The sequence below is a fragment of the Leptopilina heterotoma genome, unplaced genomic scaffold (assembly GCF_015476425.1).
Source record: "Leptopilina heterotoma isolate Lh14 unplaced genomic scaffold, ASM1547642v1 Lhet_106, whole genome shotgun sequence".
Taxonomy (NCBI): domain Eukaryota; kingdom Metazoa; phylum Arthropoda; class Insecta; order Hymenoptera; family Figitidae; genus Leptopilina; species Leptopilina heterotoma.
Genome location: NW_025110823.1, coordinates 548,318 through 575,512, shown reverse-complemented (window position 1 = coordinate 575,512; position 27,195 = coordinate 548,318). Strand labels below are relative to the sequence as shown.

Genomic DNA, 27,195 nt, shown 5'->3' with positions numbered 1-27,195 from the left:
TTTTTTGTTTAAATTTAAATTTTCAAAATTTTGTTGTATTAATTTTTTTAAAAAAATTTTTCTATTAAAGTGACCTGATGATGGTGGCGAACCTGACCACCGAAACGTCGTCTATTTTATAAAAAAGTAAAAGAGTGTTTTTCTTTTACCTTTTATATACGTCTTCCAAAAATCGAAAAAATTAATTTATTAATTTATTAGCACATTATAATTACAAATCATCCAGTACGAACAATAATTATTTAATTTTCTCTAAACTAAGGGCACAATGTAAACTTTTATCTAGAGAATGTTATCAATCTTATTTACGTAATACTGAAAATTCAGTCATAAACAATACTAAATTTTTTTGGAAACATGTTAATTCTGTGCGCAAAAAACCACGATATCCTAACATAATGTATCTCGATGATGAAATTTGTGATAATGATTGTGATATCAGTGATTTGTTTGCAAAATATTTTGAATCTGTTTATACGCCTCCTACTATGTCACCTCCTAATTATAATACTAATTCAAACTCTACTATCTATCTTCAAAATATGTATATTAATAAGGAAGACATTCTTGAAAAATTAAATAAATTAGACATACACAAATCAGCTGGGCCTGATAATGTGTCACCTCTCCTTCTACGTACTTGCTCAAATGCTTTTTTAGAACCTCTGTACATATTGTTTAACAAATCTATTTCTTGCTCTGTTTTCCCTTATGAATGGATAAAAGGAATTGTGATCCCTGTTTATAAAAGTAATAATAATGAAAATATTAGAAATTATAGGCCTATTACGTTCCTTAATTGCATTGCAAAAATCTTTGAAAGCTTATTATTTGATTTAATTTATGCTTCTGTTTTTAATATTGTCATTGAAGAGCAACATGGATTTGTAAAATGTAAGTCTACGACAACTAATTTAGGTGTTTTCACTAATTTTTTACTATTGAATATGGGGAAGGGTGCACAAATTGATGTAATATACACAGACTGGACTAAGACATTTGATAGGGTGGACCATGATACTCTTGTGAAAAAGCTTGAAGCTCTGGGTTTTTCTGGTAATTTAACAAAATTTATTAAAAGTTATTTAGAAAATAGATATCAATCTGTACGATTCAATAATAATTACTCTGCACCTTTCTTATCTACATCAGGAGTTCCCCAGGGATCAAATTTGGGTCCTCTTTTATTTATATTGTATGTAAATGACATTAAATCAATTTTCAAACATATTTTTTTCCTTTTGTATGCAGATGATTTGAAATTATTCAAAGTTATTCGAAATGATCAGGATAATATTGATTTGCAATCTGATTTGAATAACCTAATAATTTGGTGTTTTCAAAATAACATGTCTTTTAACATTAAAAAATGCTCGGTCATTTCTTTTTCCAAGAGTAAACGTACTCTTTACTATTTGTATACAATTGGGCAGGATGAAATTGAAAGGGTGACTCAGGTTTGTGATTTGGGTGTTATACTCGATAGTTCCTTATCATTTAATTCTCACATCTCGGAAACCATTAGTAGAGCTCTTAGATCTCTGGGCTTTGTTATGAGAAATGCCTCGTTATTTCGAAATGAACGTACTCTAAAAGTACTATTCTTTACTTTTGTATTAAGTACACTACAGTATGCATCAGTTATTTGGGTACCTTATTATGCGTATTTACTTATTAGACTGGAGCGTGTTCAAAATCGTTTTCTTCGTTTCGCGGCGAGACAGTTATATATACCATTCAATTTTCATGAACATAATTATGATAACTTGCGTGAGCGTCTAAAAATGCCTAAGATTGTAACTCGATTTCTGTATGCAGACCTTATTTTTATGTTCAAAATATTGAATGCTTTTGTAAATTGTCCAACACTCTTGTCACTAATAAATTTAAGTGTACCTTTCAGACCATCTAGATATCGCTCATTGTTTAGAATTGAACATCATAATACGAACTATGTAAATAATTCATTGATGATAAGGTTGAGTAGGGAAGCAAATACTGTAAGTGATTCAGTTGAGTTCTTCGACACTTCATTGAATAGATTTACAACTGCATTGCAAAAATTGTTATACTACTACCATTAACATTATAGTTCCGCCTAGCGTTCTCATAACTTACCTTCATATAGTTGTTAAGGTCTTTTGTTATATAATTTACAATTAAGTACTTTTGTACGAAAGGGTTCGTCTGAAACCCGTTTATGTTCAAATGTTCAAATAAATAAATATTATTCATATTTTGATAAATTAAAGAAATTTTGAAAAAAACTGTAAAAACAAAAAAAAACACCAAAAAATTGCGAAATTGACTTTTTTCACAAAAAACGCTGTAGTTTCTTAAAAATTTGACTAATTTGAAAACTTTTTTAGGTTTTTAAAGTTAAATAGATACACTTTTAGGAAAAAAATTAGTTTTTGTATTACTTAAAAAAAACATAATTATTTGAACATCTGAAGTGAAAGGAATTTAAGACAACTGGCGAATAGTGAAAATCAGAAAAATGAACTATAAAATGGACTTTAACAATTAATATTTAGGTACTAAAAATGGTGTTATAAATTTAAAATTTTACAAACTTAATATATATATCTGAATATATTAACATTAAAATTTATAACTTATGAAGTGATTCTGTAAGTAAATTATTAGAGTCATTCCATTATATTTCGACTAAAGTCGTTGCCGACTAATTTTAAAAAATTGTAATATTTTGCAGGAATGATTTTAAAGATATTAGGATCACCGAACAAAAAGAATTTTTAAAATATTTTTTATATTTATTGTAAAATAAGCATCTAAAGTATATGAAGTCGTAAAAACTGACACTTTTTCATCTAATAGAAAATATTAAAGAAAACACATAATTTACTATAAAAACGTAAAAAAATTATTAGAATTTATTAAGAATGAATTATTTTATTATTATAAATTGATAGAAACAATTATTAATAAGAAATATTAAATAAAAAATAATTTTAAAGTTTACATGGAAAATAACCTATTTTTGCAAATTTCATTCACTAAATATGAGAAAGAGAAATCATTAAATTGGATAAAACCTTATGAAATATAAAGTACCTGTGATTAACTTTTAGTTTTTCTTATCACTTTCTTCCTGTTTTCTTCACAAATATTAAAAAATAAGCAATTAAAATTGGCACTTTGCTTATTTTCACGATTTTCAAATGTAAATAACTTCTGCCCAGAAAAATGAAAAATTATGAAAATTGGGCAATAATTATTTGATCACTAGATACACTCACTGGAAAAAGATTTTCTTTGGTCCCGAAGCTATTTCTCGAATTAATTAACTTCAAACTTTTGACTATTTTTATCAGGTTAATACATGTGTTTTTTAAAGGACGAAGTTAGCTCTTCTTGTTTAATTGTTTTGAACCAACTTCAGTTTTAAAGAAATCACATGTATTAACCTGATAAAAATAGTAAAAAGTTTAAAGTTAATTAATTCGAGAAATAGCTTCGGGACCAAAGAAAATCTTTTTCCAGTAAGTGTATCTAGTGATGAATTAATTATTGCCCAATTTTCGTAATTTTTCATTTTTCTAGGCAAAAGTTATTTACATTTAAAAATCGTGAAAATAAGCAAAGTGCCAATTTTAATTGCTTATTTTTTAATATTTGTGAAGAAAACAGAAAGAAAGTGATAAGAAAAACTAAAAGTTAATCACAGGTACTTTATATTTCATAAGGTTTTATCCAATTTAATGATTTCTCTTTCTCATATTTAGTGAATTAAATTTGCAAAAATAGGTTATTTTCCATGTAAACTTTAAAATTACTTTTTATTTAATATTTCTTATTAATAATTGTTTCTATCAATTTATAATAATAAAATAATTCATTCTTAATAAATTCTAATAATTTTTTTACGTTTTTATAGTAAATGATGTGTTTTCTTTAATATTTTCTAATAGATGAAAAAGTGTCAGTTTTTACGACTTCATATACTTTAGATGCTTATTTTACAATAAATATAAAAAATATTTAAAAAATTCTTTTTGTTCGGTGATCCTAATATCTTTAAAATCATTCCTGCAAAATATTACAATTTTTTAAAATTAGTCGGCAACGACTTTAGTCGAAATATAATGGAATGACTCATTATTTAATCAAAATTTTAATTAACTATTTTAAATACCTCTAATATATGTTAAAATATTATTAACAATATAAAATTTATAATTTAAATTTGACTGTCATTTACCACATTTTTTTTGCATTAGAATTTAATCTCTGACTGTAGAGAGAGCACAGAAATTTTTAATTAATCTTAACTCAAATTTCATAAGTTGTTACAAATACAGAATGTCTATTTTTCATAAAAATAGAATTTTTGTATCAAAATGTTTCTTTTTTATAAAATACAACTTTTTCATGTATAACCTATCAATTTATACTTTATCAGATGATGTTAACTGATTGAAAACGATTTTTTTTAAATTTGAATTTACTTATATTGATAATTTTTCTAACGTTAGGAAGTAACTGTGGTGTCTGGACACCCAGTTAACAGGAGATAGAGTATTTTAACAGGAGATAGAGCTCTTCCTAGAGCAAAACTTTTGGGCTTTGGCGGCACTACAGGTGTCAAAAGATAGAGGTTCAAACTAAATTATCAACGAGTTTTGAGCGTAAAAAAATTATTGGGTAAGGCAGGGGAATACCTTGAATTTTGCTTGGGGTGTCCAGACACCCCATTTACTTCTTCTAGGGTTAACCTACAAAAACTTAAGGAAAATTTAGTTTTCTTTTAATTCCTTCCATAGATGATTTTCGTTTTCAGCTTAAACTAATCAATTTTAATAACAGAGCAATAATTAGAAGGAAAATTATTTAAGGGAGCACTTTTGGGTTACACTACTAACTGCAACTTCTGGTAAAGAAAATAATATTTTTAAATTGCGAAAAGTTTGTTGGCAAACAATTGGTAAAGGTATACAACATAACTGCTGTTAAGAAGATTCCAAAAAAGGTCAAACGTTAAAGTTTTGATCGATAAACTTCCCCAAAAATAAAAATGCAAATTTCTAGTAGCATAATAAAAGATATGGTAACTGCTAAAAATTTAAAAGATTATAAAAAGCAACGAAGAAGAGGCGATAGTAACCTATAAGATTAATGCATAAATTTTTTCAATATTTATAAAAATACAAAATAATTTATTTTGGTACATGGCAAAAGTATTTTTAAATATTACCTCATATACTTCGTAATTTGCAAATTCATCAGTCAAATTTATTGTCAATAAATTATAAACAGGATCCAAGCCAATGTTGAAGTAATTAGAACGAATGGTATTTAAATTAACTTCTATAGATTTAATATTTTTCGTCCGTGATGCCAATAAAGATGTTTCCGTCCAGTTATCAATAATTGGTATATACATTCCAACAGACCATTCGTTCTCAGTCATTTCAGTCCCATCGGATTTATAGATGATACATTTTCCATTAACATTCTCAAATGCTATTTATTAAATATATAAAAAAGAAATTATAAAAAGCACAAAAAATAAAATTTAGTACAATACAAGAAAAATAAAATGTAACATATGTTAATCTTTTTTAAGGTAGTTTTATAGTTTGCATTGATAAAAACATCGATTTACTTATTTTTGTGGTTAAAATAATTACCTCAAGAACGTAACCCAGTGAGAAATTTCTCACCGGTCCAATATCGGTCCAATATTGGGAGCCAAGAGACCGATCATCGGTCCAATAAAGGCTCCCAATATTGGACCAATATGGGCTGATGCTTGGGATGTAACGGCATCGCCAATCATCGGTTGTCAATATTGGTCCAATATTGGCCGAATATTGGCAACCAAGAGAAAAAAATTTTTTTAAATAAATTTTTTTTAATTAAATAATAATAATAATAAAAAATTAATGTTTATAATTTTTGTTTAATATATTTATTTGTTTAATTATTTATTTTTAATAATTCATGTAAATAATAAATAATTTATTATTTATAAATTATAATTATTTAAAAATGCAGCAACTATTAGGAAATAGCATTCTGCAAAAAATTCTATCATTGAAAAATCAATGATAGGCGAGAGAAATCCGCGTCTTTAAATAGATTCGCAGATGATAGACAAGAGATATCCGCGTCATTAAACGGATTCGCAGATATACTCTGGTCTCGCGACGAATCTCTCGATACTTATATACACTGGAGTCGCCGTGTCAGTTGCGAGAACGGTTACAGCGTCCCTCTTGCGGCGGAGATAAGAATTGTCACGTAAACTGCTAAATCGCTTTACCGACCGCCTTATTATACCCGCAGTTTACGTGACAATTCTTATCTCTGCCGCAAGAGGGACGCTGTAACCGTTCTCGCAACTGACACGGCGACTCCAGTGTATATAAGTATCGAGAGATTCGTCGCGAGACCAGAGTATATCTGCGAATCCGTTTAATGACGCGGATATCTCTTGTCTATCATCTGCGAATCTATTTAAAGACGCGGATTTCTCTCGCCTATCATTGATTTTTCAATGATAGAATTTTTTGCAGAATGCTATTTCCTAATAGCTGCTGCATTTTTAAATAATTATAATTTATAAATAATAAATTATTTATTATTTACATGAATTATTAAAAATAAATAATTAAACAAATAAATATATTAAACAAAAATTATAAACATTAATTTTTTATTATTATTATTATTTAATTAAAAAAAATTTATTTAAAAAAATTTTTTTCTCTTGGTTGCCAATATTCGGCCAATATTGGACCAATATTGACAACCGATGATTGGCGATGCCGTTACATCCCAAGCATCAGCCCATATTGGTCCAATATTGGGAGTCAATCGGCGCCCAGCACGGCAACCAATATTGGACCGATATTGGACCGATTAAAGTCTATTGGCAATTTCTCACTGGGAATTGATTCCCGAGTCGAACTTTTAGACCTGCTTACCTCCTTAAAACTGAGAGTTTGTAAGGTAGGCCAGTCGGTGAGTGCAAAAAGTGCACATAAGTGCAACCTGAAAAGTCGAAGCAGTTTCTTGTAGTTTGAGGGCCCCAAAAAAGAGCCCCATAGTTTGCACCACATTTCCGTTTGCGAAAAATGGTGTAAACAATCGCCAAAGTTCGAAAAACATGGTTTTTCGATGACTGTTGCTTCCGGTTAAATTTTAGGGGAAAAAGTTGTGATTGAAAGTTATAGAGCTTGGAAATAGCTTTCAAATGATTGGTCGCAAGATAAAAAAGCTTAATTAGTTTAGTTTCAAATGAATTTAAACCATTAAAAATAGCACTTTTTTAATTGTTTAATAACTTTGTTAATAATTATCGAATTTGTTTCTAACTTTCCAGAAATATTCCCCTTGCGAGGCTGAATAAATCCCAAAAAAATCAACTTGATCATGTAAATAGTTTATGCATAATTCCATTTGTTAACTAAAAACATGTAATTTTTCAACGGAATTTCCCCACTTTTGGACCTGCGAATTTCGTTTTTTTTTCTTGGAGAGTACAGTTAAGGAGTCTAACTTTAATTCCATTTAAATGGGAAATTGATTTTTTTTATTTAAGTGCATAATAATAGACCTTAAAAAAGGGTATGTTTTTTTGACATAAACAAATGGAATAACTCGGTCAATTTTCACTTTATCGATTTCGTGTAAAGGGCATTTGATTTCATTTGTTTTCACAAAACTTTTTCAAAAAAAAATCCGATCTAACTTCAAGAGGTGGAGAGTTAACTTTTTTAAAAAAAAAATTCCCGACAAGTTAATTATTAATGTTTTTTATTGAAATTCGCACCACTTACAGTTTGATACATGTATTTTATGTAAAAAAATTAAACATAAGGTTTTGTGTATTTATTTTTAATTTATGACAAGTAAAAGTAAATGTATCCATTTTTCAACCTCTGAACGGCGGAGTGGGGGTACTCGGAGGAGCGTGATTCTCGCCGCCACAACTGAATTCAGCTGTTCAAATTTGCAAAAATGGTCATAAGTTCGTTAATTATTTACCGATTTTTATCTTTCTTTTTTTAATTTGATGTATTTTTTACGCTGAATCCAAAAATGATTTTATATGTTTTCAACTTACAATATTTTTAATAATAAAAATGAAAAATTTTTTAACAATAAATTTTTAATTATTATTTATCATATTTGACAAAAAATTCTTTTCGTACATATAATTCCATTGAATTTAAAATAATATTATGACATAAAAAAATTAAAATTAATTATATATAAGCTTGTAGCATCAGGTTCACATAAGCACGCCTGTTCAACTATCAATACAACAATGCTACATACTTATAAGTAAATAATTTTAATTTTTTTATGACATAATATTATTTTAAATTCAATGGAATTATATGTACGAAAAGAATTTTTTGGCAAATATGATAAATAATAATTAAAAATTTGTTGTTAAAAAAAATTTTCTTTTTCATTATTAAAAATATTGTATTTTGAAAACATATAAAATTATTTTTGGATTCAGCGTAAAAAAATACATTAAATTAAAAAAAGGAAGATAAAAATCGGTAAATAATTAACGAAGTTATGACCATTTTTGCAAATTTGAACGGCTGAATTCAGTTGTGGTGGCGAGAATCACGCTCCTCCGAGTACCCCCACTCCGCCGTTCAGAGGTTGAAAAATGGATACATTTACTTTTACTTGTCATAAATTAAAAATAAATACACAAAACCTTATGTTTAATTTTTTTACATAAAATACATGTATCAAACTGTAAGTGGTGCGAATTTCAATAAAAAACATTAATAATTAACTTGTCGGGAATTTTTTTTTTTTAAAAGTTAACTCTCCACCTCTTGAAGTTAGATCTGATTTTTTTTGGAAAAGTTTTGTGAAAACAAATGAAATTAAATGCCCTTTACACGAAATCGATAAAGTGAAAATTGGCCGAGTTATTCCATTTGTTTATGTCAAAAAAACATACCCTTTTTTAACGTCTATTATTATGCACTTAAATAAAAAAAATCAATTTCCCATTTAAACGGAATTAAAGTTAGACTCCTTAACTGTACTCTCCAAGAAAAAAAACGAAATTCGCAGGTCCAAAAGTGGGGAAATTCCGTTGAAAAATTACATGTTTTTAGTTAACAAATGGAATTATGCATAAACTATTTACCCGATAAAGTTGATTTTTTTTGGGGTTTATTCAGCCTTGCAAGGGGAATATTTCTGGGAAGTTAGAAACAAATTCGATAATTATTAACAAAGTTATTAAACAATTAAAAAAGTGCTATTTTTAATGGTTTAAATTCATTTGCAACTAAACTAATTAAGCTTTTTTAACTTGCGACCAATCATTTGAAAGCTAATTCCAAGCTCTATAACTTTCAATCACAACTTTTTCCCCTAAAATTTAACCGGAAGCAACAGTCATCGAAAAACCATGTTTTTCGAACTTTGGCGATTGTTTACACCATTTTTCGCAACTGAAAATGTGGTGCAAACTATGAAGCTCTTATTTGGGGCCCTCAAACTACAAGAAACTGCTTCGACTTTTCAGGTTGCACTTATGTGGACTTTTTGTACTCACCGACTGGCCTAAGGATGTAATAGGATGAAAGCAGAGTTTATTTGCATTGCAAGTTAACTCTGATTACCTCCTGCAAACCCCTGGTTAGCGACAAATTTAGATGGTAAAAGGAGGAAAGCAGGTGTTCCTAGAACCTTATTAAATACTGCTTGACCCTTACTTACAGAATTCTTTCCTCTCGCTCATAGCATATTTGAGATCATTTTTAACTAATTTTTATAATAACTTTAATTATTAATAAATGGCATTATTATTTAATGATTTTGCTTCCTCATAAAGGAAGCCTTATAGTGATGTCGATTTCCGAATTTTTTAGAACCAATTATTTTTACAAATTTTCAAGTGTAGTATACATAATTCGTTGAGAGGAACAAATCTCCGGATGTATGTGTGTGTGTGTGTGTGTGTGTGTATGTGTGTGTGTGTATGTCACCGATTCTTGTGGACAAATTTTCTCTTACACGTCTTGACGGATTTTGATAAAATTTTGTAGGTATATTACGGTCACGAATACCAAAAATCAGACAAAAGGATTTTCAAAAATATCTAAAAAAAATTTTTTTTTCAACAATTTTTTAATTTTTGAAAAAATTAATTTTTGGATTTTTTGAAATAACTTTTTTCTATATTAAAATTTTTATTAATTCTTGTCAAAATTGCATTCCTGACATAAAAACGAATCGATTCATGTATATAAAGTATATATTTTATCAAAATTTATAGAATTAATAAATATTTTAAATCTTCACAAAAAATTGAAATTTTGTATTTTTTGACAATTTATCTTAACACTTTAAAATAATTATTCTGAAATAAAAAACAAATGCGAGTTGTACTCGCACTGCAATGGCGGGTTCCGTACACAAATATTAAAACAATACTTGCAACATTTATCGGTAATTTGTAGAATTAAAATAAACCATTAAAAAAATATATTAAAATCATTTAATAAAAAAGAATAACTAAAAAAAATTAAAGTATTGTATATATCTAATATTGTAAACAATAATAAGCAGAGGAACAAAATTTTCAAAATTATAGTTCCTCTGCTTATTATTGTTTATAATATTAGATATACAATACTTTAATTTCTTTTAGTTATTCTTTTTTATTAAATGACTTTAATATATTTTTTTAATGGTTTATTTTAATTCTACAAATTACCGATAAATGTTGCAAGTATTGTTTTAATATTTGTGTACGGAACCCGCCATTGCAGTGCGAGTACAACTCGCACTTGTCCAATTTTTTTTTAGTTTTAGTTAAGAAATTAAAGTCAGAAAACAATCTCTCATTTATTCTCTTAAAATTTCACTCTTCCTTAAAATATTTAATGCCACGTGTTTAAACTAAAAAAAATTAAAAAATTTTTTTTTTTTTTTTAAAAAAATTAAAAAAAATTTTTTTTTAAAAAAGTTTCTTAAATAAATTTTTTGTCGTCAGACTGTAATAATACACCAGGATACCAATTTCCAGCTCATTAGGTCAAATAATGTAAAAGTTAGGGAAAACAAATTTTTTTTTTTAAATTTTTTAGTTTTTCCTTGACAACGCTATGGCCATCATTACATATCAAGTTCTCTATATTTTTCCTGTAATATTTGAGTAAAAATACACCAGCATGCAAAATTTCAGCCCTCCATGTCGAATAGTTTAGAAGTTAAGGGGGGGGGGAATGGTCACTTTTTATGCATTTTTGGCCAAAAATCTTGTTATTTCCTTGACAACGCTATGCCCATCACGTCCAATTACATTCGCTATATTTTTCCTGTAATCTACGAGTGAAAATACATATCTGGACCAAATTTGAGCTCTTTAGGTCAAATAGTTTAGCCGCTAGGGGGGGGGACACGATTTGGCTACGGACAACAGAGTCTCACCAATAGGGTTCCGCCGATACACCGTAGGTGTACGGAACCCTAATTAAACAATTGGTATATATTATATTGAGGAAGCTTAATGATCATGAAATGAACAACTTGTTTTAATTTAATCGTGACCAATAGCGAATTCATAAATAATGTTAGTATATATGTGAGGATTAATACATATCCATTTATATATAAAAAACATTTTTTAAATTAAATATTTGTTAATTAAATTATTTATAATCATTAAATTGCATACTTATAACTATTCAATACAGAAAAATCGGAATAAACGCAAACCTACGAAATAAATAAAATCTTACGCAATCGAGACTTGAACCTACGACCTACGAACTACGGACAACGAAAGTAACGCCCTAACCACTATGTTTTTTTTTTTTTTTTCAAATACTTTTTTATTCAACAATAATATATACATTTGAGTATGCAGCGATAAGTAATAACGCTGAACAAAATAAAAGGGTAATATAACATTTGTCCAAACGGCAGCAACAAAAACTGCACTCGAGGACACAACCATGAATAACAAAAATTATCTTGACAAAAAACATAACGCACCAGCATACATTGTTTAATAATAATAACCTACTTTAAACATTCATAAATTAATATTTTTATTAAAAAAAAAAATGTCAAAACATTTCAGTTAAAAATAATAATTATAAATACATAATAATAATTTGCTATTCCGTGAACAGAAAGTGTCGTCTTTTGTTTTTCTATAGTAATTAGTTTTGATAGAAATTTTGGTTATGAGTATTCCCATATGTGTGATAACCACTTGATGCAAAGAAATTTTTTTACAAATTGAAGAAAAATGATCAAGACGTGGATCTATTCAACTGATGTTAAAAATGGTAAATACATGTAATTTTTTCAAGAATTCTCTATTATTTTGTAAATTCCTATATATAAATTTAATGAAATTCTCAAACTTGGTATTGATAAAAAGTTTAAATTCTAACATCGAACAATTTTTTTTACAATATTATTCAATTAGTGAACTGAATTTTATTTGCCACTTTTGTTTGACAAAAATAAATTGATTAAAGACACTTAAATTTTGAAGTTTAAATATTTAGTATGTTTTTTATGATTAAAATAGTGTTTTTTAATTAAATCTTTAGAATTTTTATTTCTTTTGGTAAATTCAGTCTCCTATAAAATGATAATTCAATAAACTTAAAAAAAAATTCCGCATTTTTTACATTTTTTGATACTCTTGCCATTCCGGTTACGCAGAATCGGGTACTTTATTTATTTCAGAAAAAATAATACTTATAAATTCTATTAAACATTTCTTTCCTTTAATTATCAACATTTCAATGTATTCAATATATTTTTCGGATGCGAATACTAACAATTATTAGGGTAGGCGAACACTATTTAAAAAAAAAGTATTTTCTACACCTTTTTGTCTAAAAAGGCGATTTCTAATTATATCTGTTTTCTGAAAAAAGTTTTTATAAAAAGTTATAATTTCTAATGTTTCTTTTCCTAAAATTTCTAAAATTCCATAATTTTGATAAAAATTAGAAAATTGTTTAAAAATAAAGATTAAATTTTCTGTTTCTCAATTACAATTCTGTTTACAAAATTATAAGTTTCTTTTTGAAAATGAAGAAAATTTTTTATAAAATTACTATTTCTTATCACAATTTGTTAACAAAATTCTATTCTTCTTTGAAAAAAAATAATTTGCATCATTTTTACATTTAAATTTCCAAAGTTAATTTATTTATAAAAAAATTTTTTAGATAATTTTAAATATCTTTAGGGAAAAAATCCCTATAATTTGTTAATTACGATTTTTAACTAGATTATTTAAAAATTTTGTTAAGTAATTTGCATAATTTCTATTTTTTATTATAATTTTTTAACGAAATATCAAGTTTTATTACATTTATATGAGCTTAAAAAATGTTTGAGGGATTTCATAAGAAAATTACATGTATAAAAATTACATTTGAAACTTGAGTTGAGTAGAGGCATGTTTTTTCACTTGGTAATTATATTTATTTTAATAACAGAAGCCATTAAAAAATCGCAAAAGGATCCAAGGCAAGAAAAGTAGTAATTTTGATTTTTCGAGGATTTTCTAAAAATCTCGGTATTTAAACTAAATTATAATTTCCACCCCTTGGAAGCAATTTTTTTCGTTTGCTAATTATTTATTTTAATGTTAGAAGTCATTAAAAAATTTTGCAAGAAGATCGAAGGCGGGGAAAGCAGTGATTTTGATTTATTTTATATTTTAGGATTTCTGAAAAATCCGTGACAAAAAATAAAAATCACTGCTTTCCCCGCCTTCGATCTTCTTGCAATTTTTTTAAATGGCTTCTGAGACGTGTGGAAATGATAATATAGTTGAAATACCGACATTTTTTAAAAAATCATAACTATTGTAAACATGCAAGAATATAAATTGAAATTATTAAATTTTTTCTGAATTCTTTAAATCATTCACGCGCGCATCGCGCGCGTAGGACTTTGCTAGTTAATAATAAAAAAGTACATGTTTCGGTAACCTATTCGCAGTTTGAAGTTAGTTGTTGTTTACATTTTTGTTTTTAATTTTTTTTTAATTTTTCTTTTCAAATATTTTCAATTTTAAAATTATTGTATTGAAAATCTTCGAATTGTTGGAAAGAATTTTATCAAAAAATTTGATAATAATAGAATTCCTTCGAAGAATTTCTTTATTTAGAAAAATAACTAAATTCTCGCGAAGAATTTTATTAATATTTTTAAAAATCCTAATTAAATTCTTTTGAAAAATTTCTTTGAATTTTTTTTTAAACTAATGGAGTTTCTTTAATAATTTTAATTGGAAATTTCGAAAGCAATTGCATTTTATGAAGAAGAATTTTATTAAAATTGTATTGAAAATAATTGATTTCTTGCGAAGAACTTTACTATTTATCAAAATAATTGAAAGGTTTCGAAGAATTTATTAAAATTTTAAGAAATAATTAAATTGTTATGAAGAATTTTATAGAAATATTTAAAAATCATGAAATTTTTTTCGAAAAATTCAATTAAAGTTGTTTCGAAAATAATTGAATTTCTTTAAAGAATTTTATTAAAATTAAGTATATTCAAAATAATTGAATTACATTTTGAAAATAATATTCTTTCAATTCTTTTGACGAATATATTTGAAAATTGCATTGAGATATCTAGTAATTATTATTGAAATTGAATTTTATGGAAACTTTTAAAAATAATTAAATTCTTTCGTTTAATTTTATTTTAATTGGATTAATGATTATTTAATTCCTGCAAAGAATTTTAGTATTTATAAAAATAGTTGAATTATTTTAAAGAATTTATTAAAGTTTAAGAAATTAATTGCAATTTATGAAAATATTTAAAAATATTTGAATTCATCTAAGGAATTCAATTAAAATTGTTTTGAAAATAATTATTGAATTCCTGCAAAGAATTTTACTATTTATAAAATTAATTGAATTCTTGCGAAGTATTTTACTATTTATAAAAATAATTGAGTTTTTTCGAAGGATTTATTAAAATTTTAGAAAATAATTGAATTCTTTCGTGAAATTTTAAAAATAAAAATTTTGTAATTTGCATAACAATAATAACACAGGTTTACAAATTAAAAACTTTTTTTTGCCAATCGAACAAAACAATTTTTTTTCGAATAGTAGGTGTTTTTTGAGTAAGAAAATCATAGTTTTAATTTTTTTCCCTCGTGCAGTTTTTCTGTAGCTTCAAATTTTGCATTTTCGAGGTGCGACGCCACTTAAACTTACCTGTAGGAAAATTAGCTTGTCAAAATATAATAAATGAGGCATCATTGGAAAGGTTATTAAATTACCTTTCGATCCATAGGTCACAGAATAAAATTCAACAAAAATTGAGAGAGTTACAGTCGAATAAAGATGAAATTTCATGACAATTTTGATGATTTTTAGACATTTGAGTAACTTCTACTATTTTTTTCTACATCAAACAGGAAAGAATGTTTAGGTTTTAATTTTTTTAATGATAGACTACATCATTACACAAATTTTGAGCCCTTGTGGACCTCGATTGGATTAAAAATGACAATTCTACACTAAATTTAGTGAACGAAACTACTTTCTTCATTTCTAGAATCCCATAAACATTTGCAGCAAAAATTGAAGTAATAAAATTTAGTTAAGCTCTAAAGTTACTAAAATCACTAATAAAGGATTTCTGAAATCGTAGATTTCGAATCCAATGTTAGTTTTCTAAATTTCAAAATGGCGGATCCAATATGGCGGACAAGTTTTAAAAAATCGATTAAATTTGTCTTAAATTCGTTACTCGGGGGTTTTCGGGGTCGCTGATTACGAATCTGATGTCAGATTTCAAAAATTAAAAATGGCAGATCCAATAGGTGCGAATTCGATGGATTTTAAAAAACTCGTTCACCATTATGAATTATTATTATTATGAATTATTATGGTCGGCCATGTCCAACTTCTCATATAGAGCTATCAGTTTGATATGTTTCGTAAAACGCGGATTAATATTTACGCCCATAGAAACATCTAATCGTCATAAGAAAATTTGTTTTATATTCTCTATTAAATATTATTTTTCCCTAAATCGCCCTTTTTTCATTTTCTGTCTGAATTTTTAAAAATTAATTATCAAAGTAAAAAATTACACCAAAAGAGGGGAAGTTTTCGACTTTGATAATTAATTTTGAAAAATTCAGACAGAAAATGAAAAAAAGGGCGATTTAAGGAAAAATAATATTTAATAGAGAATATAATTCAAACTTACTTATGACGATTAGATGTTTCTAGGAGCGTAAATATGAATCCGCGTTTTACAAAACAAAGCAACAGCTCGATGTAGGCCTTTGCCGACCATAACAGGTTGCACCATTTTTGTGTTGAAAGTATTTACGCTATGGTAATGTAGGGACGTAGATGATCAACAAAAATAATAAGTCATTACTTTTATTATTTAATATTATATAAATAATTATATTTATTTGTTTATTTATCTATTATTATTTATTATTATTCTTACTTTTTAGAAATATTATAATGGAAAAGTATAAAACAAAGTAATGTAAATTTTTTATGAAAATATTATTAAACATAATTTTTGTCATAAAATTGGATCTTTTTTATGAAAAAAGTCCTTTTTCTGAAACACGGAGGTACTCAGAATTTATTTCCAATTATGAAAACCATTTTTGTCTTGAGAAAACGACGTTGATGTTTGCAATTTTTTTCTAACAATTTTTGAAGTAGATTATTAAATTTTCGTCTTTTTTCAATACATTGCAGCTTTTTTTTTATTAAAAAAGGGCATTTTTTGACATTTATTTTTCTAAATAATTTCATATCATAATTTTTATTGATGAAAAATAGAAATACAGAAAAATTAAGATTAAATTTTGATCAGAAACTAAATAAGTAAACAAATAATTTTCCATATAGAAAAATTGAATAACAATGTTATTTTTAGAATTTTCAGTTTAAAAACAAAGATTTTTTTTAAAACAATACTTCTATAGGTAATTATGAAAATCATCGATTTCATTTGGAATTCTTTTCATGGATTTAAAAACATATTTTCTACCAAATTACGCGTGTGTTTCGAAATCCACCAATTTTTAAGAAAAATGATAATTGAAAAAGGGTCAAAATATTTTCTGTCCGCTTTTATTTTATGACCGTTGAATTCCTTATAAAAAATTACTTTAAAACTAATTTTGTGGAATATTTAAATTAGATTTTTCATATACTTAAAAATATCAATAATAAAAATAACCATTAAAAATTTTTAAAATTATACATTTCATAATTTTTTATTATTTACTTTTTTTTTGTTTAGAAATTTTATTTGTTTAATAATTTTTTCATAAAAAATTTTCCTTTATTGTTTTAATACTTTTCCATAATAATATTTTAAAAAAGTAAGTAAAATAATAAATAATAATAGATATAATAACAATAATAAATAAATAAACAAATAATAAATGTAATAGTAAACAATGAGAGTATAATTGACATTAAATATTTTTGTTCCTTACGTTCATTTCTACTGTACTACGCAAACGGTGCAACCTGATATAGTCGGCCATGGCTAACCTCCCATATTGAGCTGTCAGTTTGCTATGTTTTGGAAAACGCGGATTGATATTCACGCCCATAGAAACATCTAATCGTCATAAGAAAACTTGTTGAATATTCTCTATTAAATATTATTTTTCCCTAAATCGCCCTTTTTTTCATTTTCAATCTGGATTTTTTTTAATTAATTATCAAAGTCAAAAAATTTCACCAAGAGGGACGAAAAGAGGGGAAAAGAGTGGAAGTTGAGGAGAAATCGCTCGCTACGCCTATGCGTACTTTTAAATATTTCCCACCGTGCAGCGTCCTTAAAATTATTGAATGAACAAAATAAAATTGTTCACCCAATTCCGACACATTTTGACACATCAAATTAAAATATTTTGGGGTAAACACAACGTGCACATGTTGCCACGAGGTTTGACTCGGATAATTTCGGAACTGCTCGACTGAAATATTCGGCTAATCTCGGACAGCTTCGTAACCGCTCTACGTCAGCCTGACGTCAGCCCATAGCCTGCTATGGCCTGCTACTAGGCTGGTCATAATTTTTATTATAGTCGATAATACTATTCATAACTAAATTAACAACTTATGTAATTCTTCGATAGTATTTAGTATAATCATCTGGTAATACTTTTTACTATTGCATACTTTCTTACTTATAATATTACAACTTCTTATTGACTATTTCAATTTCTATTACTTCAGAATAATACAAAGTAATAATTTGATTATAAACTTTCTTAAAAATGGTAATATTAATTCATAAATGTACATGATTTCCCCAAATTGCAATCGGTTTTACTAAATACTAATATAATAATACGAAATATTAAAACAGAATCTCTCTCCGTGTACAGATTGTAATTTATAATTTAATTTAAATAGTAATAAATTACTAAATGTTTTGAAATTACTTCAAAAAATTTTTACTTAAAAAAATAAAACTTTACTAGAACGTTATTTTCATTTAGGTATTTATCTAAAGTTGATAATAAAGGCAGAAAAATATTTGACTTTATAATTAACTATAATAAACTTCGTATTCTTTCATTCAGTCTGTCCAGAGTAGTGTTCTTAAATTCTCGAGAATTTAAGTTGGGGTAATTTCCCTGAGGAAATTACGGTAATTTAATTTTTTAAAGAGAATATAAGAGAATCTAAGAGAATATTGAGAATTTAAGTTTATTTATTTAAATAATGTATATTTATTATTTTTATTAATATAAATACATATAATTCAGCACAATTGCGATGATTACTTTTATCTAAAAAAATTCTTTAAGTTATATATGTAAATAAAAAAAAGTAAAACCACAAATTTTTTAAGTTATAAATTTAATGTCATTTGCATTTATAAGGTTTATAAAATATGCGTAACTTAATACGAATAAAAGTTTAGATACTTTTGAATATAGATAAATGAGGCATTATTCCTGAACTGCCCCAAAAATGAAAAAAAGTTCTTGGATTTCCTTTATACTTTGGAAATATGTTACCCTAGTAGGTACAAGTTACTACACCAATTTACAGGTCCAACCCCCCACCCCAAGCAAAAGGGTGGGGGGTTGAAATTTCAGCTTCAACTCGAACATGCATTCTTTAAACATTTGTAGTTTCTACTTAAATTATTCAATTAAAAAAAGTAAGTAGTGTTTTAGAAAGGTTTTTTTGTGTACTTTTAAAATATTTTATTTATATAATAAAAAAAAAATTTTTTTTGCAAAAATTTTTTAAAATAAATAGTTTTTTGCAATTTTGTGCAAGTTCGGTAGTTTTTATTGTCTTTTTAATAATATCAAATGAAAGCTTGGGAATTCCCCTAAAAGAAGATATAAGTCTGAAAATGGGCCGAAACAATTTGCCAAAGATATAGTGTAATAAGTAAAATTTGTCCGTCCGCTCGCGCACTCCAGCGTGATGAACAGTGGGATTTTTTTTCAACTTACTATTGAAAATTGTCTAGAAACTACAAATTTTATCGGATGTTGATGTTCTTGATTTAAAATTGCTAAGAGATCCATCAAAGTCGATTTTTGAATTTTTAATTGTTTATTTTTTTCTTGTTACTCAAAAATTTGACAAATTACAATATTTTTAGAAAAAATCATGTTAGTTTTTTTATTTTTCCATTACACATGATCGAAATCAATTTAAATTAGTCTAGTATGACCACCGGTCAATTAATAAAGCATAATACAATTTATTTAAATTGTTGCAAACAATGTTAATTAACAAATAAATTACTTCGGACCTTCTTCATAAAAAATATTGGTTTTTTTGCAGACAAGTTTAAATTTATGTCTAATTTAGTAAAAAACTATTTTACAGTTAAAAATTATCATTAATATTAACAATTATATAAACAATAATCAACTTCCTTTTGTATTTGTAAACATTTTCGTCATTTTTTAAACTTTAAATATTTATATCATATATACATTCTTTCAAAAACATAAAAAATTTATTAGCTTAAACAATTACATTTGTTATAAACAAACTTTTCATTTTTAAACAAATAAGTAGCTTTTTTCATCAAACAAAATTTTTTTCTTTTTTTTATATTTACTATCATAAAAAAGAACTCCTTAATGAAATGGGAATACTATAAATTATTCATTTAATTCTAACGAACATTATAAGTTAAGAAATATTTATATTTTTAATGAAGTAAACCATTATTCAGTTAAAACAGTTTACATTTAAATGCATATAAATAAATATATTTTTCCTGTGAAAAAAGAACAAAGTTAAATATTTGTTAACTTATAACGTTTATTAAAATTAAATGAATAATTTATAGTATTCCCATTTCATTAAGGAGTTCTTTTTATGATAGTAAATATAAAAAAGGAAAAAATTTTGTTTGATGAAAAAAGCTACTTATTTGTTTAAAAATGAAAAGTTTGTTTATAACAAATGTAATTGTTTAAGCTACTAAATTTTTTAAGTTTTTGAAAGAATGTACATATGATATAAATATTTAAAGTTTAAAAAATGACGAAAATGTTTACAAATACAAAAGGAAGTTGATTATTGTTTATATAATTGTTAATATTAATGATAATTTTTAACTGTAAAATAGTTTTTTACTAAATTAGACATAAATTTAAACTTGTCTGCAAAAAAACCAATTTTTTTTATGAAGGAGGTCCGAAGTAATCTATTTGTTAATTAACATTGTTTGCAACAATTTAAATAAATTGTATTATGCTTTATTAATTGACCGGTGGTCATACTAGACTAATTTAAATTGATTTCGATCATGTGTAATGGAAAAATAAAAAAACTAACATGATTTTTTCTAAAAATATTGTAATTTGTCAAATTTTTGAGTAAAAAGAAAAAAATAAACAATTAAAAATTCAAAAATCGACTTTGATGGATCTCTTAGCAATTTTAAATCAAGAAAATCAACATCCGATAAAATTTGTAGTTTCTAGACAATTTTCAATAGTAAGTTGAAAAAAAATCCCACCGTTCATCGCGCTGGAGTGCGCGAGCGGACGGACAAATTTTACTTATTACACTATATCTTTGGCAAATTGTTTCGGCCCATTATCAGACTTATATCTTCTTTTAGGGGAATTCCCAAGCTTTCATTTGAGATTATTAAAAAGACAATAAAAACTACCGAACTTGCACAAAATTGCAAAAAACTATTTATTTTAAAAAATTTTTGCAAAAAAAATTTTTTTTTTATTATATAAATAAAATATTTTAAAAGTACACAAAAAAACCTTTCTAAAACACTACTTACTTTTTTTAATTGAATAATTTAAGTAGAAACTACAAATGTTTAAAGAATGCATGTTCGAGTTGAAGCTGAAATTTCAACCCCCCACCCTTTTGCTTGGGGTGGGGGGTTGGACCTGTAAATTGGTGTAGTAACTTGTACCTACTAGGGTAACATATTTCCAAATTATAAAGGAAATCCAAGAACTTTTTTTTATTTTTGGGGCAGTTCAGGAATAATGCCTCAAATAAAGAATAAGGATTATATTTAACATTATTGTATACAATGAATTAAAAAATTTTTTAAATAAATATTTTGAAATTATTTGTGAATAAAGGCTTTCTGTCAGCTCTGCTGCGAGAGTAAGAGAGAAAAACCATTTAATTTGAATTTTCTGACTCTCTTGCTTTTATGTGTTACCATAACAACCTGCAGTCAGTAGAGCTGTGCAAGTACCTTTAATATATAGCATTTGTGGCATATTCTTGTTTACAAAATTTACAGAAGAATTTAATTGTTTTTGTATTCATTGCTTTTAAAATATTTCCATTTTACACTCTTTGGTTTTGTCATTTTTTAAATCTTTAAAAATATAGCCACTTTAATTAACAAAATAACAACTACTAAATAAAAACACAACGTCGGACAATCGAATTTACCACAGTGTAACGACAAAAGTGAGGTTATGTCACATTCTCTTAAATTCTCAGAGAATTTAATCGTCGGTTATATTCTCGGTAATATTCTCGTTCTCGGTAATATTATCTGGGTAATATAACCGACTTAGAACACTAGTCCAGAGCGTGTACACTCGTGCTCATTAATGCCTTCTCTCAGGGAAGGCACTAATTTGACGCGTTTTGCCCACTTTCTATATTTTTTATAGTTCGTGCCAATAATTCCATAGGAATTTTACTTTTCCATTTGCTGATTTTTTATACAATATAGATGGTAGGCAAAGTTCGTGAAATTAGTGCCTTCCCTGAGGGAAGGCATTAATGAGCACGAGTGTACATTCTGTCCACAGTGAGAGAGAAAGGTTGATAGACAGAAAGAGAGGGAAGTATAGGGAAGTATCGCCTGTCCTTTTAGTGTAGACTAGGAGCGAAAGAGAGGTGAATATTATTATTATATCTATATATATTAAGTTAGTCTTTCCTTATATATTCTGTTCACAGTGAGAGAGAAAGAGAGGGAGGGAGGTATTGTCTCTCCTTTTAGTTTAGAGTGGGAGCGAAAGAGAGACGAATAGTTAAGAAAGTAATGCCCACTATTTGGGTTTAGAAGGGGATATCATGTTTTCACCATTTTCCGTGTCAGGTAGAAAGAGAGGAACAGAATTTTAGGGGAAGGAAAAGTGGAGAATTTCACTTTCAAGCCAAAATACGAAATGGGCGTCTTATTTCCTTATTGGCTAATTATTTTTCTTTTCTCACTCACAGATAGATTAAGGAGTGAATGAGAGGGAGATCAAGAACGAGGTATGAGTGAGAGGTATAAATTTTATCGTTGTTCCATAAACCAAATGGACAATTTTTCACCAGTTTTTGACCCCCACCCCGCCCCGGTTGTGAACAATCGCAAATATTTTTAAAAACTAATTCGTATAATTATTTAAGATTCAATTATCTTCGAACAATGTAAATAAAAATTTATGAATATTTACTTTTTGGACTTCTGAATTTTATGAGAAATTATGGTCCTGTTTATAATTAAAATTCTCCAAAAATTTGATCATTTTTATCAATATTTTTAAAAAAAAATTCTAAAATATTATTTTTGTATATATTTAGATTTTGAAAGTGAAATTCCCCACTTTTCCTTCCGCTATCAAATTCTGTTCCTCTCTTTGAATTAATTAATTTTTTGATGAATGTTGATAAAAATTAATTTATTAATTCATTTATTGCAACTCTCACAGGTAGGTACCTAATGACACTTTTTTAAACAGATATTTAATCAATATATCTGTCTCGTATTGAAAAATGTTTCATTAATTTTTTAATGTTAAGTACTTTGTGATTGTGGTGAGTAAATATGTTTGAAAATGTACTCAATTCCCACAAAACTCAATGTTAAATGTTAAAAATAAAGACGCTTATAACTTTTTTCACAAGTACCCACAGGTCTAAAAAATTTAACTAACATTTTTTAAAAACTTTTATCTAACAGTGGTACAAATTTCAACAAATTGGTAATGTTAATTCTATTTGCGAAAGAACCTCCTTATCATCTTGAAAAAGATCTGTAATTGCCTTAACGTTTTATAAACATTTTCCAATATAGCATAGTTTATACGAGTTTAAAAAAAGGAATGTTTTGTAACTGACATTCAAATTTTTTTCGCTGATAACGAATTCTTGAAATAATACAGTTTTCCAGAAAACTGACAATTTAGGGAAATAATTATGAAAATAAAAAAATATTATTATATTTATGTCGTAAAACTGCTCAGTGTGTAAAATTTAATTTTTGGTTTTCGTGTTTTGTTTTTTTAATATTTTTCAAAAAATTTTGTAATCTTTTTCCAATATTTCAGAAGAAGAAGAAAACAAATCTTAAAGTCTTAGTCACATTTTTATATACACACAATAAAATAAGGTCTTGAGTATCATAAAACAAAAAACAGAAATATCGCGCGCGCTTTAGCGCGCGTAGCTCTGCTAGTTTTTTAATATTCGCGGTCTCACCGATGCGCATGTGCGCAGGGTGCGAAGCCAATTTTCCCAATGTGGCCGAAAATGTACTTGTTGATGTTCGTCTCGAGTCACATGACGTCCAGTTTCTCTCTGAGCATGTGCTTTTATCGTTTGGTGAATGTCGTGATTGTTTGTTATTCGTAAAAAGTGCGTGTGCGAATAACAGTTTTGTTTCTTTTATGTTTTATAAATATTTGTTTTTGTTTAAACTCGTTTTTAAATTGAAAAATTAAAAAATTAAAAGCTATAACGGTCATATCGAACAAGAGCATTTAAAGTTGCTTTGCTTCGAATAGAAAGGCTCTTAGACGCAGTCCAAATTGTTAATTTATTATATTATACAGTTGACTTTTGTTGAATTTGTGTTGAAAAGTTTATATTTATTACGAATTATGATCTCAGCTAATGTTTATTATAGGTTATTTAGGAGGTTATGTATGTTCAAGACTATTAAAGAGAAAAATGTTTAGTATTAATGCCATGTTTATACACTGAGAGAAGTCCAGGGCGTAATAGTTACCGCTAGACGTCGCTATAAGCTACTGTTCTTGTTGCGTTTGAGATGTTTCGAATCTAGGGCTCAGACGCCCCGAGTCTGTCAAACATTGTTCCCGCATGTGAGAGAACAACTCGTGACCGAAACTAAAAGTTGTAAGTAATCCCGCTTCGGGACGTTCCACGTTTTTTATCGGGGCTTGAGACGTCCCGATCGAGGGTTCACATAAGAACATTCAAAATTATCACTCAAGCCTCGCACGGGACGTATTAGTTCCCGGACTTCTCTCAGTGTATTATTGAAATAAAAAATTTTAATGAAATATTTTTAAATTTAAACTTAGCTTTTTGTATTTAATTTTTTACAATATATTTATCATAAATAATGCTTAAAAACGCACGTGACTCGCATTTCACTCTCATGCATCATGCACCTTTATGACATGCGAGCGTAATGCGTCTCATATGAGGACGCATCTGTCTGCATCAGTGAAGGCACGAGTGCGAAAAGAAACCTCATACATCCCACACAGCACATGATATTTCCTAAATATTTCCTGAATATTTCACTGAAAGATTGAAATATTTCAGTGCAAAGTTCTAGAAATATTTCTGCAAACAGGAAAATGTCCGCTTATGTGGGAATATTGACGCGAAAGTTGAGAAAATATTTCATTGAAATATTTTGGAAATATTTAACTGAAGTGATGCGCACTGGTCGAACTCAGTTTCTATGGCCTGTAGAGCTGCGCAGTAGTTTTTGGCTTACTATATCCTATGGGTTTTAAAATATTTCAGAAAATTCCTATTGGTTTGAGGTGTTTAACAAATTTTTCCATTTTGTGAAATATTTTCACAATATTGCAGAATCTTTATGTGTAATATTGCAGGAATATTTCAATGAAATATTTTCTTAACTTTCGCGTCAATATTCCCACATAAGCGGACATTTTCCTGTTTGCAGAAATATTTCTAGAACTTTGCATTGAAATATTTCAATCTTTCAGTGAAATATTCAGGAAATATTTAGGAAATATCATGTGCTCTGTGGGATGCGAGCGATATGAGAAGCATATCAATCTCAAATTGTTATCTGGGCGGTTGTGGACAATCGTGAACATTTGGAAAACCCCTCCCCCCTTTACACTTGTCCACGTGGACAATGCACATTTGAAAAATATGTAAGTATTTTCTTTAATGTTACTCCTGCATTTTAAGGAGGTTGTTTACAGGTATGCAGACCTTCAGAAAAAATATTGAATTGACATTAAAGAATTTTTTAATATTATTGTTATTCGTATCTTCTGGAAGAACAAACATCAATTTTCAAGAAAAAAATTTGAAACTTACGAAAATTGTTTATTTAGTCATTTTGCATATGATTAAACTTCTCTTCATATTAAAAGGTTAAACTTTTTCAAAACTGATTCGATTTAAGTCTATGATGGCTTATTTTCTTCAGAAAATGATTATCTACAACTTGACCGCTCAGATTTATAAACAAATTCACCGTTTTGAAAATATGCTTATTTGTTAAAAAAAGTGATTTAATATAAAAAAAATGTTTAAACAAATAAGCATATTTTTAAAACGGTGTATTTGTTTATAAATCTGAGCGGTCAAATTATAGAGAACCATTTTCAAAAGAAAATAAGCCCATCATTGACTTAAATCGAATCAGTTTTGAAAAAGTTTAACCTTTTAATATGAAAAAAAGTTTGATCATATGTGACCTGGAATGTTAAAAGGGACCTTAGGTCAAAAAAATCGATTTTCAGTTTTTTAGTGATTCTTATAGAAAACGATCTGCTCTTTTCAACACAATAAATCCCACACCTCTAGCTTTATTAGTTTTTTATAATTGCGCTTCAAAGATACGAATAACAATAATATTAAAAAATTCTTTAATGTCAATTCATTATTTTTTCTTAAGGTCTGCTTACCTGTAAACAACCTCCTTAAAAAGTAATAAAGCTCATTTTTAAACATATTTCAAAGCACGAAATTACGAAAATGATTAACGATCAAAATAATAAATGAACACTATAATTTAATTAAACACTTTATTTTTTTTAAATTATTATATTGTTATATTAACATCATAGACAGGGAAACAAAACTTTTTCAGTAAAGTCTGGGAAATGTCAATGAAAAAAAATTTTTTCAGGGAAAGTAAGAAAATTGTGACTTTCTTTCGACTTATAAACAAATCTTTCAAATTAATAACAATTAGCATCTAATTTTTTAAAATGCAATATTTTCAGTATTTATAATTACATATTTCCAAAAATCCAAATACATACGAAAATAATATTTTAGAATTATTTTTAACATTTTGGAGAAAACATTTATATTCAAAATTTTTAATTAAAATTCCTCAAATAATTAATCAGTTTATTTAAATTATACAAAAAATCTATTAAGAAATTCAATCGTATTTTTAAAAAATTGCATTAAATTTTTCTTTAAACTGATTCGTATAATTGTTTTATAATAATTATTTAAGATTTAATTATCTTCGAACAATGTAAATAAAATTTTTTGAATATTTACTTTTTGGACTTATTAAAATTTTTGACAAATTATGGTCCTGTTAATAATTAAAATTGTCAAAAAAATTGATCATTTTTATTAATATTTTTTACTAATTCTATTATTTTTAATAGATTTTACCAAATTTTAATTTTTTGAAGATAATGGAATCTTAAATAATCATTTTAAA

At 26.7% G+C, this 27,195-nt stretch overlaps 1 protein-coding gene across 6 annotated transcripts in view; it reads right to left on the bottom strand.

Moving 5' to 3' along the window:
• Window positions 1-27,195, bottom strand: part of LOC122502184 — a 149,424-nt gene that overhangs the window by 94,971 nt on the left and 27,258 nt on the right. For all 6 annotated transcript variants that reach the window (XM_043612132.1, XM_043612154.1, XM_043612140.1 and 3 more), the window contains exon 2: window positions 5,219-5,487. In XM_043612132.1, coding sequence (XP_043468067.1) covers window positions 5,219-5,487 — 269 coding nt within the window. The remainder of the gene's footprint in view (window positions 1-5,218; window positions 5,488-27,195) is intronic.